This window comes from Lepidochelys olivacea (assembly GCF_965140295.1).
Source record: "Lepidochelys olivacea isolate rLepOli2 genome assembly, chromosome: 9".
Lineage (NCBI taxonomy): Eukaryota > Metazoa > Chordata > Testudines > Cheloniidae > Lepidochelys > Lepidochelys olivacea.
This window is the reverse complement of record NC_140419.1, coordinates 91356972-91379989: the sequence shown is the minus strand read 5'-3', so window position 1 is coordinate 91379989 and position 23018 is coordinate 91356972. Positions and strand designations below refer to the sequence as shown.

The 23018-nt window shown below is 39.2% G+C and overlaps 1 protein-coding gene across 3 annotated transcripts in view; it reads right to left on the bottom strand.

The window, feature by feature from the left end:
* Positions 1 to 290: 290 nt before the first annotated feature.
* RADX (RPA1 related single stranded DNA binding protein, X-linked) overlaps positions 291 to 23018 on the bottom strand; it is a 35127-nt gene continuing 12399 nt past the window's right edge. Inside the window, exons 7-15 of one of the 3 annotated variants that reach the window (XM_084639982.1) lie at positions 21320 to 21427; positions 19416 to 19583; positions 18613 to 18767; positions 17876 to 18093; positions 14247 to 14326; positions 11041 to 11340; positions 5736 to 5918; positions 4283 to 4378; positions 291 to 2546 (exon numbers count right to left, since the gene is read on the bottom strand). In XM_084639982.1, coding sequence (XP_084496108.1) covers positions 2401 to 2546; positions 4283 to 4378; positions 5736 to 5918; positions 11041 to 11340; positions 14247 to 14326; positions 17876 to 18093; positions 18613 to 18767; positions 19416 to 19583; positions 21320 to 21427 — 1454 coding nt within the window. In that variant the 3' untranslated portion in view covers positions 291 to 2400. The remainder of the gene's footprint in view (positions 2547 to 4282; positions 4379 to 5735; positions 5919 to 11040; positions 11341 to 14246; positions 14327 to 17875; positions 18094 to 18612; positions 18768 to 19415; positions 19584 to 21319; positions 21428 to 23018) is intronic. The other 2 variants (XM_084639984.1, XM_084639983.1) reach the window with 2 other exon arrangements.

Sequence of the window (23018 nt, the reverse complement as noted above, 5' to 3'; positions counted from 1 at the left end):
ATTGGAAAATGAAGGCAATGAAACCGGAGGAAAACAGATGAAGCCACTGGAACTCATTGCCAAAAAAAAAAAAGTTTAGGGTTGCAGGCCCAGAATGGCTGCAATACAGGATGCCTTGCATATTCTGAGGCAAGCGAGACTTAAAATTCTGCTGCAAGATCATTGGGTTATGCCGCACTCTGGTGGAAATTCTTGAAGTTCTGCAACAGCTTTAGATACATTTAAAAAACAGACTGTTTTATTCAATTATACATAAAAATGAAATAAAAACAGAAGCCTTTGTATTATTTGTTATTTCTTTTATTTAAGCTGTCCTCATTTTCAATATCCCACAGACTGTAGTCTAAGTTTCAGAGTTAACCACACACAGATAAATCTGAGCAGTTTACACCTGGTAGAGTTATTGTTTCAGTCTCTCTGTATATTCATCACTGCGCTGGTTTACACTCAACTGTCCTTTCTATGGTTTTCTTTGAAACTACGATGGGTAGAAACATTTATAAAAGAAAATAAGAGCTAAGATTCTGGAGTACAATACTTTGACAGGGTGTGAATTCCAGGATTAGGGAATACACAAGGCTCTGGTAACAATCCACCTCTGCAATGGCTGTATTCCAGTGGTGGATGAGTGATCCCTATAGAATGAAAAGATTTTACAAAGCCCTGTTCTTGAGAATGAGAGGCATAACAAAATGTTATGTTTATCAACAGGACCTTAGTTTCTTAGCATTTTTAATCTTACAGTTAGCTATGCTTCATGAAACAAAAGAATGAATGGATTCTTTGCAAAGAATGGAATTTACTCATTTTTGCCAGTATATATATTATATTTTTTTTAAGTTGTCTTTTGATACATTTCAAATAGCACAGATATAAAATAAAATGGGATATAAAGACCAGAGTCTACATAATTCTGAATTTGCTGTTAAGATTTAAGACAGCAAGCATTAAGGGATAACAACAATGTTAAGTATACACTGCTATGCAGTGAGACAAAGCAGGCAGAGCCATTGTTGGGTTTTACTACATGTAATGGGAGCACTGAGAAACAAAACAAAAGGAAGAGGGCTGAGTGACTAGAACAAATAATAAAATACGGTAACTCTGTACAAGTGTCTGTCATTTCTATTACAAAAACATAATTACCTTACACATTTAATCTTGAAATGCTGGTTTCCTTAAAATTAAGCTTCTACCTGAGGTATATCTACTTTAAAATATCTGCTGGCATAGTCAGCATGGCTCAATTTGGAATAGCAAGTACGAGTGCCAGACTCTCTTATTAGACCCTGGAGCCTATACCATATCATACATTTAAATACAAAATACAGTACAGAAAGATATAAAGGACAAATGTTTTACGGTATTAACTTTCACTTATCAGGACATTTACATTAATATTCTTCTATTAGTAAACTGTTAAAAATTGTGAGACACACCAAAACTTTACTGGATATCTATGCAGAAGCATAGAATGACATTCTAAGTGACCAGACAACACTCAAACTTTGGCCCTGTATCCAATAATGCTTCTAGAAAATCTAACACAAATAATGCAGAGAAGTGCCTTGTTTTTTAACTAATTTAATATTATGGAGCAGAACTGAAAGCACTTAAAACTGAAGGCTTCCGTTCACAGAACCTTCTGTGGCTTCCATTCACAGTATGCCACTGGCTGGGCAAACTTTTCCCCACCAACAGCCAATGCGTCTCTCAAACTGCTCAGAGGGACTCTTCTATAAAGCAGAGGATAGTTCTCAATCTATTGAAATTAAGTCTTTTGGCTCTACTGAAACTACAAACAAGGGAACAAGTGAGGTGGCAAGTTTCTGTGATGCAGCCATGTTTTCTCTAGAAACTGGTCTGAGACCACCATTTTATTTCACATGACCTTCCTGACGAGCTGTCAGATGGCAATGATTTTAGGTTACTACCAGCTAGAGAGACAGTCACACGAGTGACTTACAGCCAAATTCTTCCCATGCATATATGCAGGCAACTCTCACTGACAGAGGACAGAATCTGGCTGTACATTCCATTCCCCATCCAGTCTCTTTGCTTAATGATGGAACATGTACAAAACACCTGACACTTGGGAGCTGCCTGCAGCACTCAATGCATTACACTAAAGCAATAGAGGTATAAAAATAATTAGCACTCAGCCATATTTATAATACTCTGCTCCAAAGCCTTCAGATATAAAGGTAATGAACCTTCCTTGTCAATTGTAAGGACTACCATTACAATTGCTCTATCAGAGCACTTCATAACACTGGATATGCTGGCTCTATACGCTCTAGAAAGTGGCAATATGCAGAGGGTGTACTGTAAGTTACGAAAGGTTTTTTTCCCCTCCCTTCCAACAATATATGGATAACGTCAATCAAACAAGCTATTAAATTACACAAGGTTCACCACATCAGTCTCCATTATCTTATAAATTTTGTTCAGAAAAACTTCCACTTTATCTTCACCTAAACGACAGATGTCCAGGATACAGATGACATGTTGTCTGTCTAGGTCAACTGCTGCTTTTACAGTTTCATCTAGAAGCCAAACACAGATAGTTCATGTGTGTGTGTGTGTGTGTAGCAAAACAAATATTTAACTAGCATTTTGTTTTACATGCAGTATGCTGTACATGTTCACCTAGGATAAAAGAGAGTTCTCTTTTCTGTAACTGGCGTTCTTCGAGAGGAGTTGCTCATGCCCATTCCATGTAGGTGTGTGTGCTCGCCACATACACTGGTGCCGCAAGTTTTTCCCTCTACAGTATCCGTAGGGGACTGGCTCTGGTGCCCTCTGGAGTGGTATAAGGCGCGCTGCCAGCTCCCCACACCCTCAGTTCCTCCTTTCCGGAAACGCCGACAGTGGGGAAGGAGGGCGGGCTGTGGAATGGACATGAGCAACACCTCTTGGAGAACACCAGTTACGGAAAAGGTAACTGTCTTTTCTTCTTCGAGTGCTTGCTCACGCCCATTCCACATTATGTGTGACTCCAAAGCCGTACCCCTGGAGGTGGGCTGGAGTTCATGGACGTGTAGATTGCAACACAGCTCTGCCGAACCCAGCGTCGTCTCTGGCCTGCTGAGTGATGGCATAATGAGCAGTAAACGTGTGGACAGAGGACCACTTTGCGGCTCTACAGATGTTCTGGATAGGGATGTGTGCCAGGAAGGCTGCCAAAGACATCCCTTGATTGGTGTCCCCAGTGCTGGGATTGAAGAGGGCTCAGCTGAGCCCGCCTCTCTAGTCCTGAGGTGTGATGGCTTCAGGCAGGTGAGCGATGGCAGGACGTCCTTCTCAATGGGGAATGGTGCTGCTGAGGTGGAGACACACGTATAGGTCCCAACGCGGATTTTCCCTGAGACTGGGGTACCATTGGAGGTGTTAAGGAAAAGTTAGCACATGTGACTCCATTTTGGTTTGGGGCCCACCATTGTTTAAATGCCAGCACATCATACACCAGGAGGAGTAATCCTTAGATATTGAATCCCTGTGAAAATCCTCCTCCTTGTCTCCAGCCTGCCTTGACTCCCAGTATCTGGTTTTTGTCAGTCTCTAACTCCCTGTCTCTTGGCCTTGATGTGAGGCCTCCCATCCTGATAATAAAAGTTACTGATGCATAGCTTTAGGACCATGCTGTGTAATTAACATACTGGTATAGCACGAGGAATGCACCAAGCAGGGATAGGTGGTAGGTAAGACAAGGGTTTGTTTATTGGCTAAGGTTTCTGATGCACGAGGGCAACATGCTTTGCTAAAAAGTATATAACCTTTGTATAATCTGCATTCAGGGTCCCCTCCTGACTAGCAGGGGGCACCACGCTCGAGCGTAATAAACTTAGTGTCTTTTGGGAACTCTGCAGTTGTGGACTTTGTTTCTGTGCCTCAGCCTAGATTCGTAGCACTTGTGTGCGTGTCCTACCAGGTGTAATTCGTAGCACTTGTGTGCGTGTCCTACCAGGTGTAATTCGTAGCACTTGTGTGCGTGTCCTACCAGGTGTAATTCGTAGCACTTGTGTGCGTGTCCTACCAGGTGTAATTCGTAACAGAGGGTCAGGATCTCCTAAGCCGCTTGAAGGGCTGTAGGCATCGACAGCACCTGAAGTTGGCCTGGGCCTGCACCACTAACCGGGGTTACAGGTGAAGCATGGAATGGGCTGCACAGCTTGACCTGAGCTGGGGCTCAAGTTCCCAATGGGGGCATGGAGCTGCCCGGCACACGTTGTGGCTTGCCCCCAGCCCTCTTCTTTCGCTTTCGGGAGGTAGGAGATCTTACCCTCAGTCTTTTTCGGCTTCTTCACCGGAGCCGTGGAGGGGGACCAGTGCCGGCCCGTGGAGCACTGCGCATGGAGCGGCAGCAGTCGACTCACCACTGTGAAGACACCACGGTAAGTCGATCTAAGTACGTCGACTTCAGCTATGTTATTCATGTAGCTGAAGTTGCTTAACATAGATCGATCCCCCCCCCACAGCGTAGACCACGCCTTTGGCAGCTGGTATGCGGATTACTGACTGGCATAGGCCATTTGCAGCGATTGCAGGGCTTAAAACCTGGGGCATGCCCCGTCCCCCAGCGGAGTCCCGTTTGGGACTAACGAAGAGTTGAGAACTACTACTAAGGGTAACTAAGAGTTACTAACTATGTACAACTATATTACAGGTTTTCAAAGTTCGCTAGAACTGAGAACGCAACACCTCTAGAGAACGCTAGTTCTCAAGAACCGAGAACGTAACTGGTGTACTTCGAGAGGTGTTTCTCAAGCCGAAGCAGCAGAGGTTTCAGCACCATCACTGGTGGCAAGAAGGAACTGAGGGTGGGAGGAGCCGGCGGCGCCCCTTATACCACACCATGCTGGCGTCACTCCAGAGGATGCCAGAGCCGGTCCCCTACGGATACTGCTGAGGGAAAAGCTTCCGGCGCCGGTGCATGTGGCGAGCACACACACCTAATGTGGAACGGACATGAGCAAGTACTCGAAGAACGAGGACAATTTACATGCTAGTCCACGTAAAGAAAAATTTACTATTCTTCAAGCAGTTTGATATGGGGCAAGCAAAAAAATGGACTTAATTAAAATCAAGTATTTCTATTTCTGATGGATAATTTCCAGCATTTACATAGCACTTTACACATCTGAAGTGTGCTACAAACATTAGCTCCCTCTAACATTTTTTGTGGGCAGCCATTACATGGAACTATAATTTAAAAGACAATTAACAGTACACAAAAACTTCAGCTTTTACTTGTTGCAAGTTGCACTAGCTGAGTGCTGGCTCCTTGAAATGCCATCAGTGAAATAGGAATGAATGATTGAAAGCTGCAGTGTTTCATTTATGGACCAGATTCTGGGCCAAATATTAAAAAAACCTGGTCTCTCTGCTAGTATAACTTTGTGCAAACAAATAACTGCAGGCACAATACAGGTAATCCAGAAGTGACTCAATGTGTGTGTAGCAGGTACTTACATATCCAACTTCGTAGCATTCTTATTTACACCTGCTAACTTATGGCTGCAGAAAGGTAGGCCTAGTGAAGACTGGCCTGAAAGACAGACCTCATGTCTACAGTATCTAGTAAAGGTGTTAAGTGAAAGCATACATGTATCCTATGAGACGGGGTGCCGAATGCCTGACTTACAAATAGGGACCTGTATACAATATTAATGCTTACATTCAGAGATAAAAGAAGAAATCGATACATGAGTAATACCAATAATAGCAATTCTTACTTGAAAGTGGAAACGTGTCATAAAGCTTTTGATTGCTCATGGTGTCCTGCTGACACACAGAGATGCAGCTCATACAGGATAACAACATATCATTCTGAATATCCTCTATTCGAAATAAATGAGGATCTTCAGGACAAAACATAGGTGGGAATGCAACATCTATAGCCACATCATGGTTTATCCCTATTAAGAGAGAGAATTATTTCAGCAAAATATTTCACCTTCAGTTTGTAATAGTTTAATGCACAGTGTTTATTTCTCTTCAGTAATTCTTTTACCAATTACCACATTTAAACCCAGCTATTCCAATCTGAACATATGCAAGTTGTCATAAGATATTCACCCATACCCCTCTGTTCCCATTACGTACTAAACAATCTCAGATAAACTAAGTTTCAACAGAAAATATGTACACTTACACATGCATACTAATATTACATATATTTAAACTGACATCATGCAATAACCATATTTTTATGATAAAGGGATTTTATAGTATTTGTAGTTTCAGTATATGAAACCAATTTTTAAAGAGGTTTTCCTCTCTGTCCCCATGGTGTCACTACAGGAGAGAGAGTTAAGTTGCTTAGGTGCCTTAACTGTACATATCTTGCCCATAACGTGTTTGGATTTCTTTTAAATGTAACCTTATCTGAATTTCCTAGGTTTGTAATGCTTGTAGTAACCCCAAAAGCTATTATGTTTTGCACTCAAGTTACTGATACATACTCAGCCTGAAATCCATCTTAACAGTTTTCACCTGGAAATTTCCTTGTTCAGTTATCATAAATGTAATACATGAACATGGAATAAATGCAAAAACAGTAATATCACAATACTATTAATGAACTGAAGATATGGATAACATTTAAATATTTAATTTTAAATGATTCAAGACCAATTCACTAGTATACTTTGGCTACTTTGTGCTACTCTGAAGCAGCACAAAGTAGCTTAATTTACTAGCATGCAGCCATGATTCAGAGCAATGACAGTTGGACAGGGTGGATAAAAATCAATGATTTTAAAAAAATCACAAAAGTTGGATTTTTTTTGATAAAATGCTTTTTCAAGAAAAAACCTATCTAAAGATACATTATCGCTCATAGATAGCTCATCATGGAAAAGGAATTATAAATTCTAATTCTAGAGTATGAGACAATATATTCACATAATATTTAAGAAAAAGTTTTGTAAATGAGTTCCAATAGTTCATGGATTAGGGGGGACCCAATCTTATGGGGTCTGTATAGATTTAGGTTAATCTTCCTATCTACACAATGGGACTCAGTGCTCAGTCTAGAAGATACCATTAGAGATGCTTAGTTCTGCAGTTCTCAAACTGAGGGTTTGTGTCTCCAGAGATAACATGCTTGTTAACAGCGAAAATGTCTTAAATAAATAAAATAAATAAATATACAGAGGTGAGAAATAACAGACCTCAACTCTATTGTCCCTCTGCAAATTTGTGTACACAAAGTCAATCCCTGACCTCTCTCTAAAAGTGCAAAGTTTCAGAAAGTTCAGTGAATAGAAAACTGTTGGGGGTGGAATAGTTTTGGACAAGGAGAAGAAGTCTGGAGATAAATGTGAGAAGGGAGGGACAGGCAGTAGAAACAAAAGTGAAACTGTTTGAGCAGCATATTCCAGAAGTCTTGAGGTCTTTCTGAGTGCAGCCTTCATTAGTTTGAGATCTACCATACCATTCTCTCACTAGAAACGAAAACCTATAATGGCAGCAGGCCATAAGAGAGACCCAGTTTGCGAATATTTTAATGAAGTTCCTCTACCTTAAGTAAGACAGGCATGCGTGCAAAATGCAAACAGTACAACGAAGAAATGCAAGGCCTGGTTGCCCAAATGAAACAACATCATGAGAAGTGTTCCTTCTCAGGAGGAAGGTGCATTGAAGATGATGAAAGGAACATGTCTGAACATGCAGGATCTTCAGGTTGGTAAACTTTTATTTCATACTTCTTTCTTAAGGACTGCCTGTCTTCCTTCTGGACTGTTCTTGAATTCTCATGTTTGAGCAAAAAATATAGTTGTTACTCTATGGTACTATCATTTTAGATGCAGTTGTGATCAAAAATAAACAGCTGAAATTGGCAGATCTTCCTTTTAAAATTTCACCTTTAAAGTAGTACTGTCAGTGAATGCAATGAGTAATACCAAATGAGCAGTATGGTAATAATAATAATTAAATAACTGCCTTGACTTATTTTGTTTAGGAGAATCCATCCTCAACATACAGGATTCTGAAGACTATCCACCTTCAAGACCACCATCATTTTCTATATTTTCAGAGTTATCTGCCAATGATACTGTTTCAGTCACATCATGTATGTCACACAGCCACAGTATATCACCCGAAGCAAAAAGAAAAAAAAAATCTCCATCATCCAGAAACAACTGTAGAAAAGTTTGTGGTAAGAACTAGCAGATTACAAAAAGAGGTCATTGATGAAAAAATTACCCAGTTTGTTTATGTAACAAACTCTCCTTTCTGTATGATTGAGAACCCCCACTTCATTAACATGGTTCAGTCATTAAGACCAGAATACAGTCCATCCAACAGAGCAGATGTTGCAGGCAAATTGCTGGATAAAGCATATGAAAGAGAAATTGAGCAGTGTGCAAAAGGTCTAGAGCGTAAAATTGTTAACCTGAGTCTTGATGGGTGGAGCAATGTCCACAATGATCCTGTTGTATGTGCTTGTGTGACAACAGAAGAAGGGAAGGTCTTCTTTACAGAAACAATTGATACATCAGGAAATGCGCACACAACAGAATACTTACAAAAAGCTATAACAAACTGAAAAAAATTCAAACAGACAATGCTGCAAATGTATCCAAGATGAGAAGCAATTATTTAGAAGAGAGTCCCAAGCTAATAATATACAGTTGCAGTGCTCATTTGATGCACCTCCTAGCAAAAGACGTCAGTGTTCCAGAAATAAAGGCTAATGTTGAAATTGCAAAATACTTCCATAACAACCACTTTGCAGCAGCTGCTCTGAAAAAAGTGGGAGGAACCAAGTTAACTTTCCTACAAGATGTACGATGCAACTCAGTAGTGGACTGTTTTGAGCCCTGTATCAAGACCTGGCCTAATCTGATGACAGTTTGTGAACAAAATCGTGAAAAAATAGATGGCAAAGTTCTCAACACTGGGCTTAAGAGAAATGTTGAACACATGCTGAGTACTCTGAAGCCTATTTCTGTAGCCTTGAACAAAATGCAGGGAAATAGCTGTTTTATTGCTGATGCTGTTGAAATTTGGAAGGAACGGAGTGAGATCTTAAAGAGAGAAATATACAATGACAGAGTTAAATTGCAAGCATTAAAAAAATGAATGGGACAAGCACTATCTCTAGCTCATTTTCTTGCAAATATTCTCAATACTCGGTACCAGGGTCAAACCTTAACTGCTGAAGAAGAGGAGCTGGCTATGACATGGACATCCAGCAATCATCCCTCCATAATACCAACCATAATAAACTTCAGAGCTAAGGGTGAATCATTCAAGAAATATATGTTTGCTGATGATGTTTTAAAGAAAGGTATACCAGTGAACTGGTATAAGTCACTTAAGCACTTGAATTCAGAGACTGTTGAAGTGATAATCTCACTTTTAACAGCAGTAGCTTCTTTTGCTGGTGTAGTAAGAATATTTTCTTCCTTTGGACTAATTCATTCCAAATTGAGAAATAGTTTGGGACCTGAAAAAGCAGGAAAGCTTGTTTTTCTTTTCCAGATTATGAATGAACAGGAAAATGAAGGTGAAGATGACTGAGTTAGCTGCAGAAGCCAATATTTTAAAGTTTCTCATGTTGACCTGGCTGACATAGTCTATTTCATTTTTTTTAAAATATTTCACTTAACTATTTTAGTTAAAAACAATTTTAACAAAAACAAACCTGATTCAAAAGTTCATATGCTTGTTTTGTTACAATATTATATGTTTGCTGTTGAAGAAAAAAAATCCAGAATACATAACGTTGTTGTTTTAGTTAAATAAAACAATTTAAATGTCTGTGTGGTGATGTTCTCCTCCTAATACAGCAAGAAAATCCTCCAAATATTAACCTGCTGAATTGGAGATAGTTCACCTCCTAGTGACTTCATAAATATCTGCTTCAATTACCTTTGGTAAATGAAATAACCAATTATTTATTTTCTGATATAGCTGTAAAACTAATCTGAAAAGTTTTCAAAACAAATCACTTAAAAAGGTATAGTGTGTACCTTCTAAAAATGAAACCTACATCTATCTCTGCGTTGTGAAGAATGTGTATTAAAGTTATAACAACCAACAAAAAATGCACTTTTATGTAGAAATCCATGATTAAATTGAGTCTTCCTGACTAGTGATTTAAATCATGATTTAAATCAAATCCACTCTACAGTTGGAACCAGTCCAGTTATAGATGAGGCTGAAGTAGTACTCTTGAAACATACGTACAGTTCCCTTTACACCACTGACTCATTTCAAACACACACATCTCCAGCATGTAAAATAGCTGGAGAAAAAGGGTGGAGATTGGTTATTGCTGTTTTCAAAATAGCTCCACTTAAGAATGATCTGACCTACCGAACAATGCTTGTCCGTAATCGTAACAGTTACATAAAAACAAAATTTTAATAGCTTAATTACAACCCAGTCTCTTCAAATGTAGCTGAGAAACCAGATTTAAGTGAATTTTAACTGCACAGAAAGTACAGCTAGAAAGCAACTTTCAAATTCACAATTTAAGCTAAAAAAAGGGGAGGTGGGAGTGGGGGCGGGCAGGATATTTTCCACAAAAATTTAATGCTGTTTTTCAAACTGATATTTTGAACAGTTTGTTTTTGTTCTATTTAAAAAAAAAAGTAAGGAAACATCCAAAAGTCAAATTTTAACTTTCTTTAAAATTAATTTTAAAATAGGTCTTAACTCAAATTACATGGAAATTTGAAAATCATCAGAAAATTAATGCTGTACTCAAAATGTGCTGTAAGTCTGGAGACTACCTGCTTTTAGTGTAAAACGCAACTCAGACTTAACTATGGAGTTTGGAGTGGTGCCTCCTTAATATTATCCTTTAAAAAAAAATCAGTCTGTACATTTAACAAGATTGTATATAAAAAGAACCTCATTCATTTCTTAACTTAGCAATTTAGCATAATGCCCAAATTATACTAAAGTATCCATTCAACTTCATAGAAAGTTAAACAGTTCTTTGTTAAACATTGAGAATGCTAACAAACCTTACATTGCTATGATTTCTTCCTAAAAAAAATTAAAGTACTAATTGTCACTTACCCAGTATAGTCACTTCATAGTGCCCAGGGCCACTGGCACTTTTAAATTCATGAATTTCTTTATTTGTTATGTATTCTTTTGGATTGTGCACAGCTGGATGTAGATTGTATTGCTGTATAAGGAATTCTTTGAGCATATAATCAAATTTACGTGGGATGCTTTCTGGGAAAACAGTGCAGTAATGCAAGTGATCTATTAAGTTGTCTTTCACCATTACCCACAGATCACTTTGCCATGAATCATGAGAAGTTCTTCCCATCTCTTCTATTTCAGGTGCATCACTCAGTCCCTGTTTGTCTGCTATTATAAATACATTAAACATTTAGTTGATCAATATGCATAGACAAAACCATACTACCCCCCCCCAATGTATTAGGAAAAGCAAAAATTTCATGAATAGATTAATATTAAAGTCAAATGTGAAAATATAGGTGGAAAAATCAAAACGAAGAATGCATAAAGAATTAAGCTAAGGCTGGACTGTTAGTAAATACTGTATGTTGTTTCCAGCTACAGTTTGAAGACCGGATTCATAAAAATAATTATTGGTTGGAAGGTGCCATTCATTGCTTGCTTTTGGGTGGATAAGGATCAGTCACCTCCCCAGTCACTTTGTTTTACCAACACTCGGGAAGTATAAAAAGGAAACAGGTACTTTATGATGATATTCTTTACCACCTTCTGTACAACGTATATTCATGCAATGAAGACTACTGGCTGTACCTTATAACAGTGGTTCTCCAACTTTTGTACTGGTGACCCCTATCACAAGCAAACCTTTGAGTGCGACCCCCCGAACATTTTTAACACTATTAAAAATGCTGGAGGAAAAGCAGGATTTGGGGGTGGAGGCTAACAGCTCGCGACCCCCCCGGTAATAACCTTACGACCCCATGATGGGTCTCGACCCTCAGTTTGAGAACCCCTGCCTTATAATGTATATTGTGCAGAGTCCCAGTTATATAGCTAACTGTAAGTCCCTATGTCGACCATTATATGTAACCTGTGAACTAAGAACTGGAAAAACTTCAAAGAAACCATTTTTTTCCAATTTTGTAGGCAAGTCCCCATTCTGTGAGCTTACCACTAGGCCCATTCCGAAATGTAACCAGCCTATTTTTTCCCCCAGTTATCCCTATTTTGTCTTGCCCCCCCCCACAAATAGTGCCCCCATCCTGATACTATACTATGAAAACTTGTATTGCTATTTCCAATTTAGTCACATGAATTGTGTGTGCAAATTTCCTCACTGCTTCGCAGGAAGCACGACGGTAGTTATTACAACGGAGCTTTAGCTGTCCCAAAGAACTGAAGACACCAGGGTGTATATGGCTAAACCAGAAATGGCAACACCCAAGTGGAAGACCATTAAACAAGCAGAGTACACAACCATTACTGCATTGGATGAGACACAAGGAATTATAGTGAAAAGTAAGGAAAACTGGTGGGCCTAAGAAACTGCACTAGCATTTGAGTGCTGTCTGGAGAACCCTTGTGCAGAGCATGGAGCAGGACTTATCTCACAAAACTGGTGTGTATAGTAAGTTTACAACCACCATCCTCCCCCATTCATAAGCACTCTCTCAGTTTACTATATGGATGATTAAGGTGGTCATGCATTAGATAGGGGGAAATTACTATTAAATATAGATGAGTCAAATGAAACTGAAAACAATGACATCTCAAAAAACTAAAACAAAAAGCTTAGCTGCTTGATTATGTAACAGTTGCTTTTAATCTTTTAAATTTATAAGCAGCATGTTGTATCATTGGGAAAGTGTACATTATTAGGCATTCCATAACAATGCTGGCTGTTAGAACTGCAACTCTTTGGTAGCGCTGCCTTATATCAGTGGTACAGTATACCAAGTGTTAAATTTCATGCTATTGCCATTTTTAATTTTGAGCAACTAAACATCCACATCTGGTTAGAAAGATAGCTGGCTGAAAAGAAATTTTACTGGGATATTCTGTATAATTACATTAAGAGAAGAAAGAAAAATACTGTAACTGAGACCCTCTAGAATAAGTGTGAAGACCTTATTTGCAGGATTTTGTGGTATTAAAGTTAAAAATTGCTGGGATATAAATGCCAGGATTAAATATCTCTCCCCTTCTCAAACTTCAATCATGCCTTCTCTTACTTTCCTCTCTTTATATTCTGGGGCTGTAATTTGCATGTCCTATTTGTACACTCACATTTGAATCAACACAAACAGATGTGAAATTAGGACAGGACAGCAGAAGTTACAGCCTTTTGCTACTGAAAAGTGAGATGCTGAAATCCACGTTTAAGAGAATGATGGTATTTAAAAGTATTTGAAGCCCAGCTGGCTGGAGAGAGCTCTTTGCAGCCGACACCACACTTTCTTTGCCAGTCTAATATATATAAACGCCATCATGAACATCTGATTGCGTGAGCTCCCACTATGAACAATTACAATAATGCAGATTCCGCATGGAATAAGATAGAGTTTACATATATTGATAGTAAACTTACAAATGAAGCCCACACTAGGAACAGATATAATTTGAGATATCTGTTTAAAACATCTGGATTTAACTTTCAAATATAGACGAAGAACAAAACAGGGAAATTCTAATGTGTTTAACTTAAAAAAAAAAGTCCAAACATGTAGCTAATAAGATGTGTAACTCTCATCACCATGATTACTTGCTTGTATGTTACTACCTTTCCTCAGAGTGTGACTTTTTTTAGAATGTACTTATCATCTGGGAAGACTTTCCTGACTTTGGAAACACTACCACATTTGGACCACTACTGCAACACCAACAACAAAAATGGAGACGAGGTCCTCTGCCCTGCTCCAGAGATGCAACATGGACTCAAAGCCAGCTAAAGAGACATTAAGGATTCCTTACACAGTGGCATAGAGCAATACAGTTGTGTTCTACCACTCATACAGCCACCCCAGCATGTGTTGGGGGAAAAGATGCTGATACCTAGTTGCCAGAATGGTTCCTTAGAGGCTGTTGCAGCTTGATGTAAATAAGAACAGTCCTGGGGCTTCTCTACATTGTATTAAGGGCTGAACCAGCTCAAGGATGGTGGGGACAGGGGATGTAAAGGTGGTATACTACCACCTTTGTCCCCCTACTTTGGGCCTGAGCGGAGAAAGTCTAGATCTACATCTTTTGTAAAATACTGGAATGATCGCAGCCGAACAAAATATTTAGCCACATACCTCTATCGGGTTGTGAAGTGTCAGGCTCAGTCAAGATATTTTGTTTTGGAACAGAATCTTCTTGCTGAAATTCATGCAAGCTATAAAAGGAAAAAATTACAGTTAATTCTGAGGTTTTCAAGCTTCACATAAAATTGTGTGTGTGTTTGGTGACTAGGTTATAAAAAACCTGTAACTTCTAACGCACAAACTCCAGACCTTGATAAGAGTTCTTTTTATTGATAAGGATCAGTCTGACATTGAGCTCAGAAATTAACATTTGAGATAACTAGAATCATTTTTCTCAACATAAACCTTCTCAAAGTTCAAGGCTAAATGCATTTCTTGACACGTGAATCAGTGAAATCTACAGAAAAATGTTTTACGTTAAAAACAGCATTTCTCGCCCTCTAGTGGAAACTTGCTGAAAACGACATGTGTAGCCCTGGCAGAAACAGAGCTGAATGTCATAGACCAGCAGTTCTCAACCCACGGGCTGCTTGCAGCCCAAACAGCACATAGCTGCGGCCCACGTAACAACCTCAGGGCCATACAGTATGTATATTGTGGATGCAGCCCACATAACACAAAGAGCTGCATATGCAGCCCACAATAGTAAATGGGTTGAGAACCACGCATAGCCCATAAACAGGTTTCTATACTAAGCCCTCTCAGTTCCTTCTTGCGGCAACTACAACAGAGGGGCAGGAAGGCGGGTAATGGAATGTACACGAGCAACACAGTTCCAAGAACAACAGTTACGAAAAGGTAGGTAATAGTTTTTTCTTCTTCGAGCCCTAGCTCATGTCGATTCCATTCATGGTGACTCACAAGCAGTGTCCATGGCAGTGAACTTGGAGTTCACTGTTGTACAGCTTGCAGCACTGCTGTGTCAAGCCAGCATCATCTTGAGCTTGCTGGGTAAATGCATAATGAGACACGAACGTGTGGACAGACGACCAGGTAGTGGCCTTACAGATCTCTTGGATTGTGCCAGAAAGGCCGCTGATGACGTTTGTGCCCTGGTTGAGTGTGCCGTCACAACTACCCGTGGAGGCACGTTTGCCAGCTCACAGCAGTAGCTACTGCCGACATTCATTTCTGCTAACCCTAGCCAGGACTCCTGATACCACAGATATGGGTTGGAAGGCACACAGAATCCTCCCATCACAAACAAACACAGAAATGTTTGTTCAGAACATCAGTATTATGCTCTAAAGCAGTGGCCTCCAAAGTGGGATGTGCAAGACCATCCGTGGGGGTGAGCGGCAGGAGGAGTGCCACCGGCATACTGGCGGCAGCTCAGCTCTCCCCACTCCGTCTTCAGAGGCAGCTTTTCTTTTTGCTTCCCCAGAGCTGGCCCTGGGGGTGCGCGATTCAAAAGGTTTGGAGACCCCTGGTCTAAAGAGATCTAGCCTGACTGTCACCCAACTCCAGAAAGATTTGATCACTGCTAGTTGATCAACACAACCTGCGTATGCCCTTTAATCCACCGGCTTAACCTTTCTATGATTTAGAATTTGCTTTCCCTGACAGGTTGGTAATCCCCAGGAATGTCTCCTGTGGGGACTCTTCTCACACCAGAGTTTGTTTCTCATCACAATAGGTATGATCCTGCTTCTCCCTGTATATAAAAAGCACTGTGGTCCACTTGATTGTTTTAATCAGGGCAAGTGGAATGCCACATGTCTGAAAATTCTTAAAGCATTCATGATGCCACTTGCTAGGTCCAACGGTGCAGAAATTTAGAGCTGTGAGAGTTTCTTCCAAGTCTGCATGCTGGAGTACTGTGACAGTTTGTACCCGTATGCTCACCCCTTTTACAAGACTATGATACATTTTGTACAAAGTATGCCTTATGAGGTATCATTTGAAACTCATAATTTGCTGATCATTTTTGTCCTGGTAAAACGACTGTGGCAACATTGTATGTAAAGTTATAAAATTCTACTGTATGACATACTGAGACATGTTCCAAGTTTAGAAAAGCAGCCACAAACCAGTTCCTTAGGGACAAAAGGCAAACTGATGCCTGAGCCAGGTATCAACAGAATCAAATAGTTAAGTGGCCATTCTTTGGCAGGGAAAAGGGCGTGAGGGAGAAATTTACATCTTGGCAAAGAAACAGCTGGAGATTCCCATCCCAACACATTTTCTGCATCCTGAACCCCAGTTGAAGATAATACTCAAAGAAGAAGTATAAAAATGGGGGACAGATGCCCCAACTTATTCCTCCCTCTCTCTCTGCCCATGGCAGCCATGTCACCTGAGGAACAAAGAAACAGCTTAGGACTGAAGGAGGGATCCTGCTGAAGCATGTGGTGAGAGAGACTTTTGCTTTGAATTCACTTAGCTTGTTAAGTTAGGTATTAGATGCATTTTACCTTTTATTTCTTTGTAACCAATTCTGACTTTTATGCCTCACTACTTGTAATCACTTAAAATCTATCTTTCTGTAGTTAATAAACTTGTTTTATTGTTTTATCTAAACCTCTGTGGTTGGACTGAAGTGTTTGGGGAACACCATTTGAGATAACAGGATTTGTGCATATCATAGAGGTTCTGGGCAGTACAATATTCATATTTCTGGGGGAAAGTCTTTGACTGGGAATTTGCTGGTGTTACTCTGCAGTGTTATTCAAGAGAGGCTGGCCATAGCACTCATTCAGTATAGCTGGGAGTAATTTACATTCTGGAGGCTTTGTGAGAGCAGACTAGGAGTGGTTGCTCTCACAGAGAAACAGTGTGAAAGGCACCCCAGGTTGGAGAATTGAGGGGACACAGCTGTTCAACAGTCCAGATTGTTAGAGTCCTGCACAGATAAAAATTGATATCTGTGGATGCGGATATCTGCGGATAGAAATCGGTATCTGCTGAACCGCAGGGCTCTCCTGGGAACCAGAGTGGCAAAAGGAGCAGAACGTGGGGCCACCACTCCCAGGAGCCAGTGCCCCACACCGACTGCTCCACCCGTACAGCTGTATCTCCCCTCAGCCCCGCCCCCGTCCATGCAGCTGTTTGCGTGACTGTGTCTCCTGTCTGAGGTCTGTACAGCTGTGCTGGAGGAGCTGCTGGTGCGGGGCGCTGGCTCCCGGGAGTGGTGGCCCCACGTTCTGCTCCTTTGGTCACTGCGGTTCCCAGGAGAGCCCTGTGGTTCAGCGGATACCGATTTCTATCCGCATCTACGGATATCAATTTGTATCCGCAGAGGGCTGTACAGATTGTACCCTGGATAATGTCACAAGTATTTAATCAAGAATGGCAATCCAATGAAATTTATGTTTTTGGAGAAAATAAACTCAGAACCAGTGGTTCAGATGACTGAGAATTAATATAATAGCTGCAAGAATATAGCAAGAGCTAAGGAGGATGATTTTCTGCAGAATCATTTCCATGGCTTACAAAGTTCTAGTCAGTAAGGTGTTTTCTTCAATCCTGCTTTCATTGACTAATGGGAGCAAGACTGGGTCTATAAGGAACAAGGATTACCATTTTTAATTGGGCTGCTTATAGTTTCAGTCAGTTGCCTTTCAATGGGACTTGTACTGCTAGATCACTTAGGTACTTTTTAAAAATCTTACTCTATATATCTATAGTAGATCAGTGAAATGGAACAATTAATATAACCACACTTTATTCAACAGGCTTACTTTTCAGGCTCTGTACGGTGTTCGATCTTTCTCTTGATTCGACTCTTTCTGGTTAACATACGTGGATGCTGCTGTTGTTCCAGTGAAGCGCATTGTGAATCAAGTACGGAGTTAGCTTCTTTATTTCGATGACTTCGCTTTTTCCCTTTCGTAACACAATCTTTAGACATACCAGTGTTTTTTATAGTTTTTTGAGATGCTGACTGGTCTCTATCTTCCTGTAACAGATAAACAAAGCTATTTCATCTTCAATTTCAAAAAGATATCAGACTGATCTCTAGTTAGTTTTCCTCCAATAACTTTATGAGGAATTGGATACAAGATTGAGACTAGGGTATCGCCATCATAGTGTCGAGCAAATTTGCTTTATAGAAAATCCTCTCTAATCAAGTTTAAAGAAAAAAAGAAAACACCTCTGTCTAGAAAGTGACAGGTTATATTAAAGTAGCCAGTTCTCCCAGTCCCTAATTTACTTTAACTATGCTATTTAATTAGTTTTTAAATCAGTAACTTTTATACAGCAGGTACTTTTATTGAGGACTGTAACAGAAAACAAGTAAATCATTAAGTTTTAAAAGTTAAACTATGACTTTCATGCTTCTCTTGCGCTCAGAATGGTAAATTCAGTTAATCAAGAGACAATGTATGTGGGTTCTGAATTCAAATGCAAGAGATCTCAATTGTAATTACGATCGCAGCATCTTAAGTGCTACACTATTAATCCTCAAGCACTGTACCTGAATTGGTGCCACTCCTGAGGCATCTTCAGCTGCATAGCTGACATATTTTATAGCACTAATTATCCCCTGAACAGCAAAGCGCTTGTGCTCCCTGTAGTGCAGGTCTTCAATCTCCCTCTCCATTTCGCTTATGGCTTTCAAAACTGATTCAACTGCAAAAGAGCAATTCCCACAAATTTAAGTTTTAAAGAAATAAAAAACTACTAAAAAGTATCAATGTTGGATTCATAAAAAATAATTGGAAAGAACCTTATTGCTAAATTTAGATTATTGTCTTAAAATTGAAATTCTCAGTAATTAAATCCTCCTGTTTTCTCATCTCTCATTTTCAGAATATTTGGGGAGCAAAGCTTTTCAGCAAGCTCAGAGTTAATACTGAATTATCATAGTTATTCAAGGCTCTGCCTAATATACTACTGCGGAAGTTCTTTATCATTATCAAATCTTATGTTCTTCAATACGATGCTGACTTTCAAGCTGATTGAAGATGTAGCTGAAACAGATGGTACAGAACAGAACATCTATGGAGTATACATTCAGAGGGGCAGATTCTCTGCTGACGTAAACTGTCAAAACTTCAGTGCCATCAATAGAGCTATGACAATTTATACCAGCTGAGGCCTTGGTTCAGAGTCTATCTTCAGCAGCTACATAATACTTGTTCCTTGAAGGACATTCCAGTATTTAACCATTGATATAATCCAGGTGCAAAGCAATCAGAGTTGCTAATTTTGAATACTTGTGATGACATCTCAGATTGAGGCACATGTAATGGGGATATTAGGTATGATGCAGGATACCTTTATTATTTTTACAATACTTCAAAAAAGTATTTGGTGCTGGTGGGAAAGGACAGTATCCACCAATTACAGTTTTCTTCATTTGATCAGCTTCACTTTGAGTTTTAATCCACTGGATAAAGTTTTTCACTTTGGCATCTCTGGTATATGGTTGGCCTTTGTGCCACCCTGTTAAAACAAAAGGTTTGGGTATTGAAATAAAAGGATCAAATAGATTAAATCATTGTTTTTTTATAAATTGCTACATTTGAACACTATACAGCAATATGCACAAAAAGCCAAGTCAGAGATGCTAACACAATGTCCCTTCTAGCAGTCAATAGTGGCTTTATGAAAAAGTGAAATGGGACCCTTATAATATGGCACTTGGATTTAAACACACAAACTCTTAGGTACCCTAAATGCTAACATTTGGGTAGTAAAACAGTTAAACACTCTTTTTAGAACTAGCTAGTTATATTCTGTCCCACACAACAGTGTAAAAAAGATGAGCAAGAAGCAGCATTTCACACCAAGAAGTTACCTTTTCCTCATCAAAGGAGACCCTATTCTCCTGTTACCATTGTGTCCGCAGCAAGATAGACCAATTTAGAGGCTGTTGAGCTGAAAACAGTCTCAGCCGATGATTTTGAGATGCTAGCTGATGCTCTGATTTAGGAGCAAGGTGGATATAAAGCAGAATAGCTAACATACTGGAAGCAAGTCAGGAGGACACTAAAAATCAGAAGTCCTTCATTTGGGAGCTCTGAAATCTAGAACTAGATACCTCTGTCAAGAGGAAGATTTGTGGCTAATCCTGATTCAGCCAATCAGAAGCTCCTCTGCAGACCCAACTGAGTGCGTTGAGGCATCCAGATATTTTTATAATGACATAAAAGTGTATTTTCTTGTTTCCATCTGCCTATAAAGGGACTCAGTACTCATTGTCTGGGCTGACATACCATGTCAGGAATACTGTAGAAAGAACAAACTGGATAGTAAAACAAGGATATGTCTGGGGAAGAATGTTTACTGGGCTGAATTTAAGATTAAAAGCTATACAGGACCTTTTTGCAATAGAACGGAACACTGGAATCTATGAAAAAAGCAATTGATGGAATTACAGTTTTTATAAAGGTTCCTTGTTGCATATGATGTAGGAGTGTCAAGTTCTTAAAATAGTCTGTAATGAAGCAATTAACGAGTTTTCATATGGACCAACCCAACAATCGCACAAACACTGGATATATTATTATAATTTCTTAAAATATACTATGATGATTTAGCAGGGGAAGACACCTTACATCTTTCGGTTACCATACTGCAGTGTTCTAACTTTTGTAACAATCTCAATATTTTCAGCTCATAACTGTCCTGATCTGCCTTTCAATATCAGTTAGCTCATATCTTCTCATCATGGCTTGTTTAGAGTCCATCTGACATTAGCTCAATGAAGTTTTAATAGTTTTACTCAATAACTTCATTTTCCTTCTTGTGCACATGTCTTGTAGACAGGAAGGAAACCTAACCACTTTCCGGACAGGCCAATTTATGAATGCTGAAACTGGACTGGTCTCAAGTTTATAATCAGGCCAATAGGAGTTAAATATGAGAGTATTTTGATTGGGAGTGGGAGTGTGAGAGAGAAAAAGGAACCTGAAGTTATTAAATGGAAAAATAAAATTTATTGACTCTCCAGAGGATTTAAGAAGTGGCGCTTTGATAAAATAACATCTCTGAATGAAGGAAGCAATGCAAGGTATGCTACAGTGTGATGTTGGAATCTGCTTTAAAAGCTAATTGTTTTTGCTCTGTATCTAGAAATACTATGGACATCTTCAAGCTGAAATACCTCATTTATCAAGGAATATATAACATGCAGTACTTGTCATGTAAAATTAATTTAAAAATAATATTTTATTTACCTGTAATAAACATCTGACTCTCATTTGAAGTTGTAAGGTAAAGTGCTCTGGGAGTATTCTCAGTGATGTCCCGCACCACTCTCATCTGTGTGCACACCAAATAGGTCACTAGAGAGAAAAAATCATTTCAGTTTTTTCTGGTATATCAAGATTCCAAAGCTGTCCCATACCAAAGTAGTTTTAAATATGCACTAAAAAAAAAAAAAGTATCTTAACTCTTGATCCTGCAAAAACTTAACCATGTGGTCAATGCTTCACTCTTTTGTTGTCAGAGCTCACAATTTGGGGATGGAATTGGATTCATAGCTGTTAAACAAAGCAATAAGATTTCAATGGAAGTTAAACATTTGTACAAGTATTGGCAGGATTCAGGCCTTGGCAAACCATGCTACAATTAAGTTAATATTTCACAATTCAAACATCACAGATGTTTTGTCTCATGAAGATTTGCGTTCAGATTAAAACTATGCATTAAAAAAAACTTTCTTATGTGCCAGAGTAGTTTCTCTCTCTCTCTCTCATATATGTTGGAGCTACTGTTCCACTGAGTAAATAATTAAATCCTAATAAGGCCCAAGAGATAGAGAGACTGATTATAGACCAGTGGTTCAGGCACTTCCCTGGGTCTTGAACCTGGGTCTCCCACATCCCAGATGGAGCGCGTTAAGCACCAGGCTATCGGCTATTCTTGGATCAGCCTTGCTCACGTTTTTTCATAAATTTTTCTGAAAGGTCTCGTTTTTGTTCCACATTAGAACAGAATTTCTTGTCTTCCAGCCAGCCTTACTAATTCTTCATTATGCGACACAATGGAATCTATCAGTGTTAATAATTAAAAACAGCAACTATGGTCGTATACAATTCTACATTTGATTTCCTCAACTTTGATATTTCAAGTATTCTGCAAAAAAGGCCAAACAACTATGATAGTTAAAAGGGGCTTAATTGTGATACCATTCCAGTTTTTTCCTCAAAACTTCATCACAGAACATCCTCCCCCTCCAAACTCATTTCCCCTTAACCAAAAAACACAGAGTACAAGAAATAGTAGTTAATTTCTCTCCCTCCCCCCAACCTGTAACGCCATATCTTCTTAAGGTTTCACACTACTGTGGCTGGAGGTGTGATCTCATCACAGATGTTTCTGTGATACATACTAATCATTTTTGCCATGGGAAAGAAAGTGTTATTTAAGTTGATCTAGTATAACAAAGTTATGTCAATTTCAGCTGCATTCAAAGCGGAAGAAACAAATCAAGTACCAAACACTAGAGAAAAAAATTTCTTCTGAAAAGATGTTACAATCAATGGTCTAAACAGAAATAGCATCACTCTCTGAAAAAATATACAGTTCACAATCTTTAATGAAGAAATGACAGACTAGGATTGTGTCTGAAAAATCTTGACTAAGCAATTGGAAAAAGATCATCAATAAGATATCAGGTAAGCCAATACAATCTTTCATAAAACTGAAGCCCTGTATCCACAGAACCAATATGAGCAAGTTTTCCCATGCTGCCCTACAAAAGTGTTTCTTCCTTGGCATGGAAAAAAATGTGTTGGGGTGAATGCATAGTAAACTCCTAATGTTCATTCAATCCTTGGACTTTGTTGATACAGCTAATCTGGATACCAACTGTGACTGTGTTTTTTTTGTGTTTGGTGTGGACACTTATCTGCCAGCAACTGAATTAAAGCC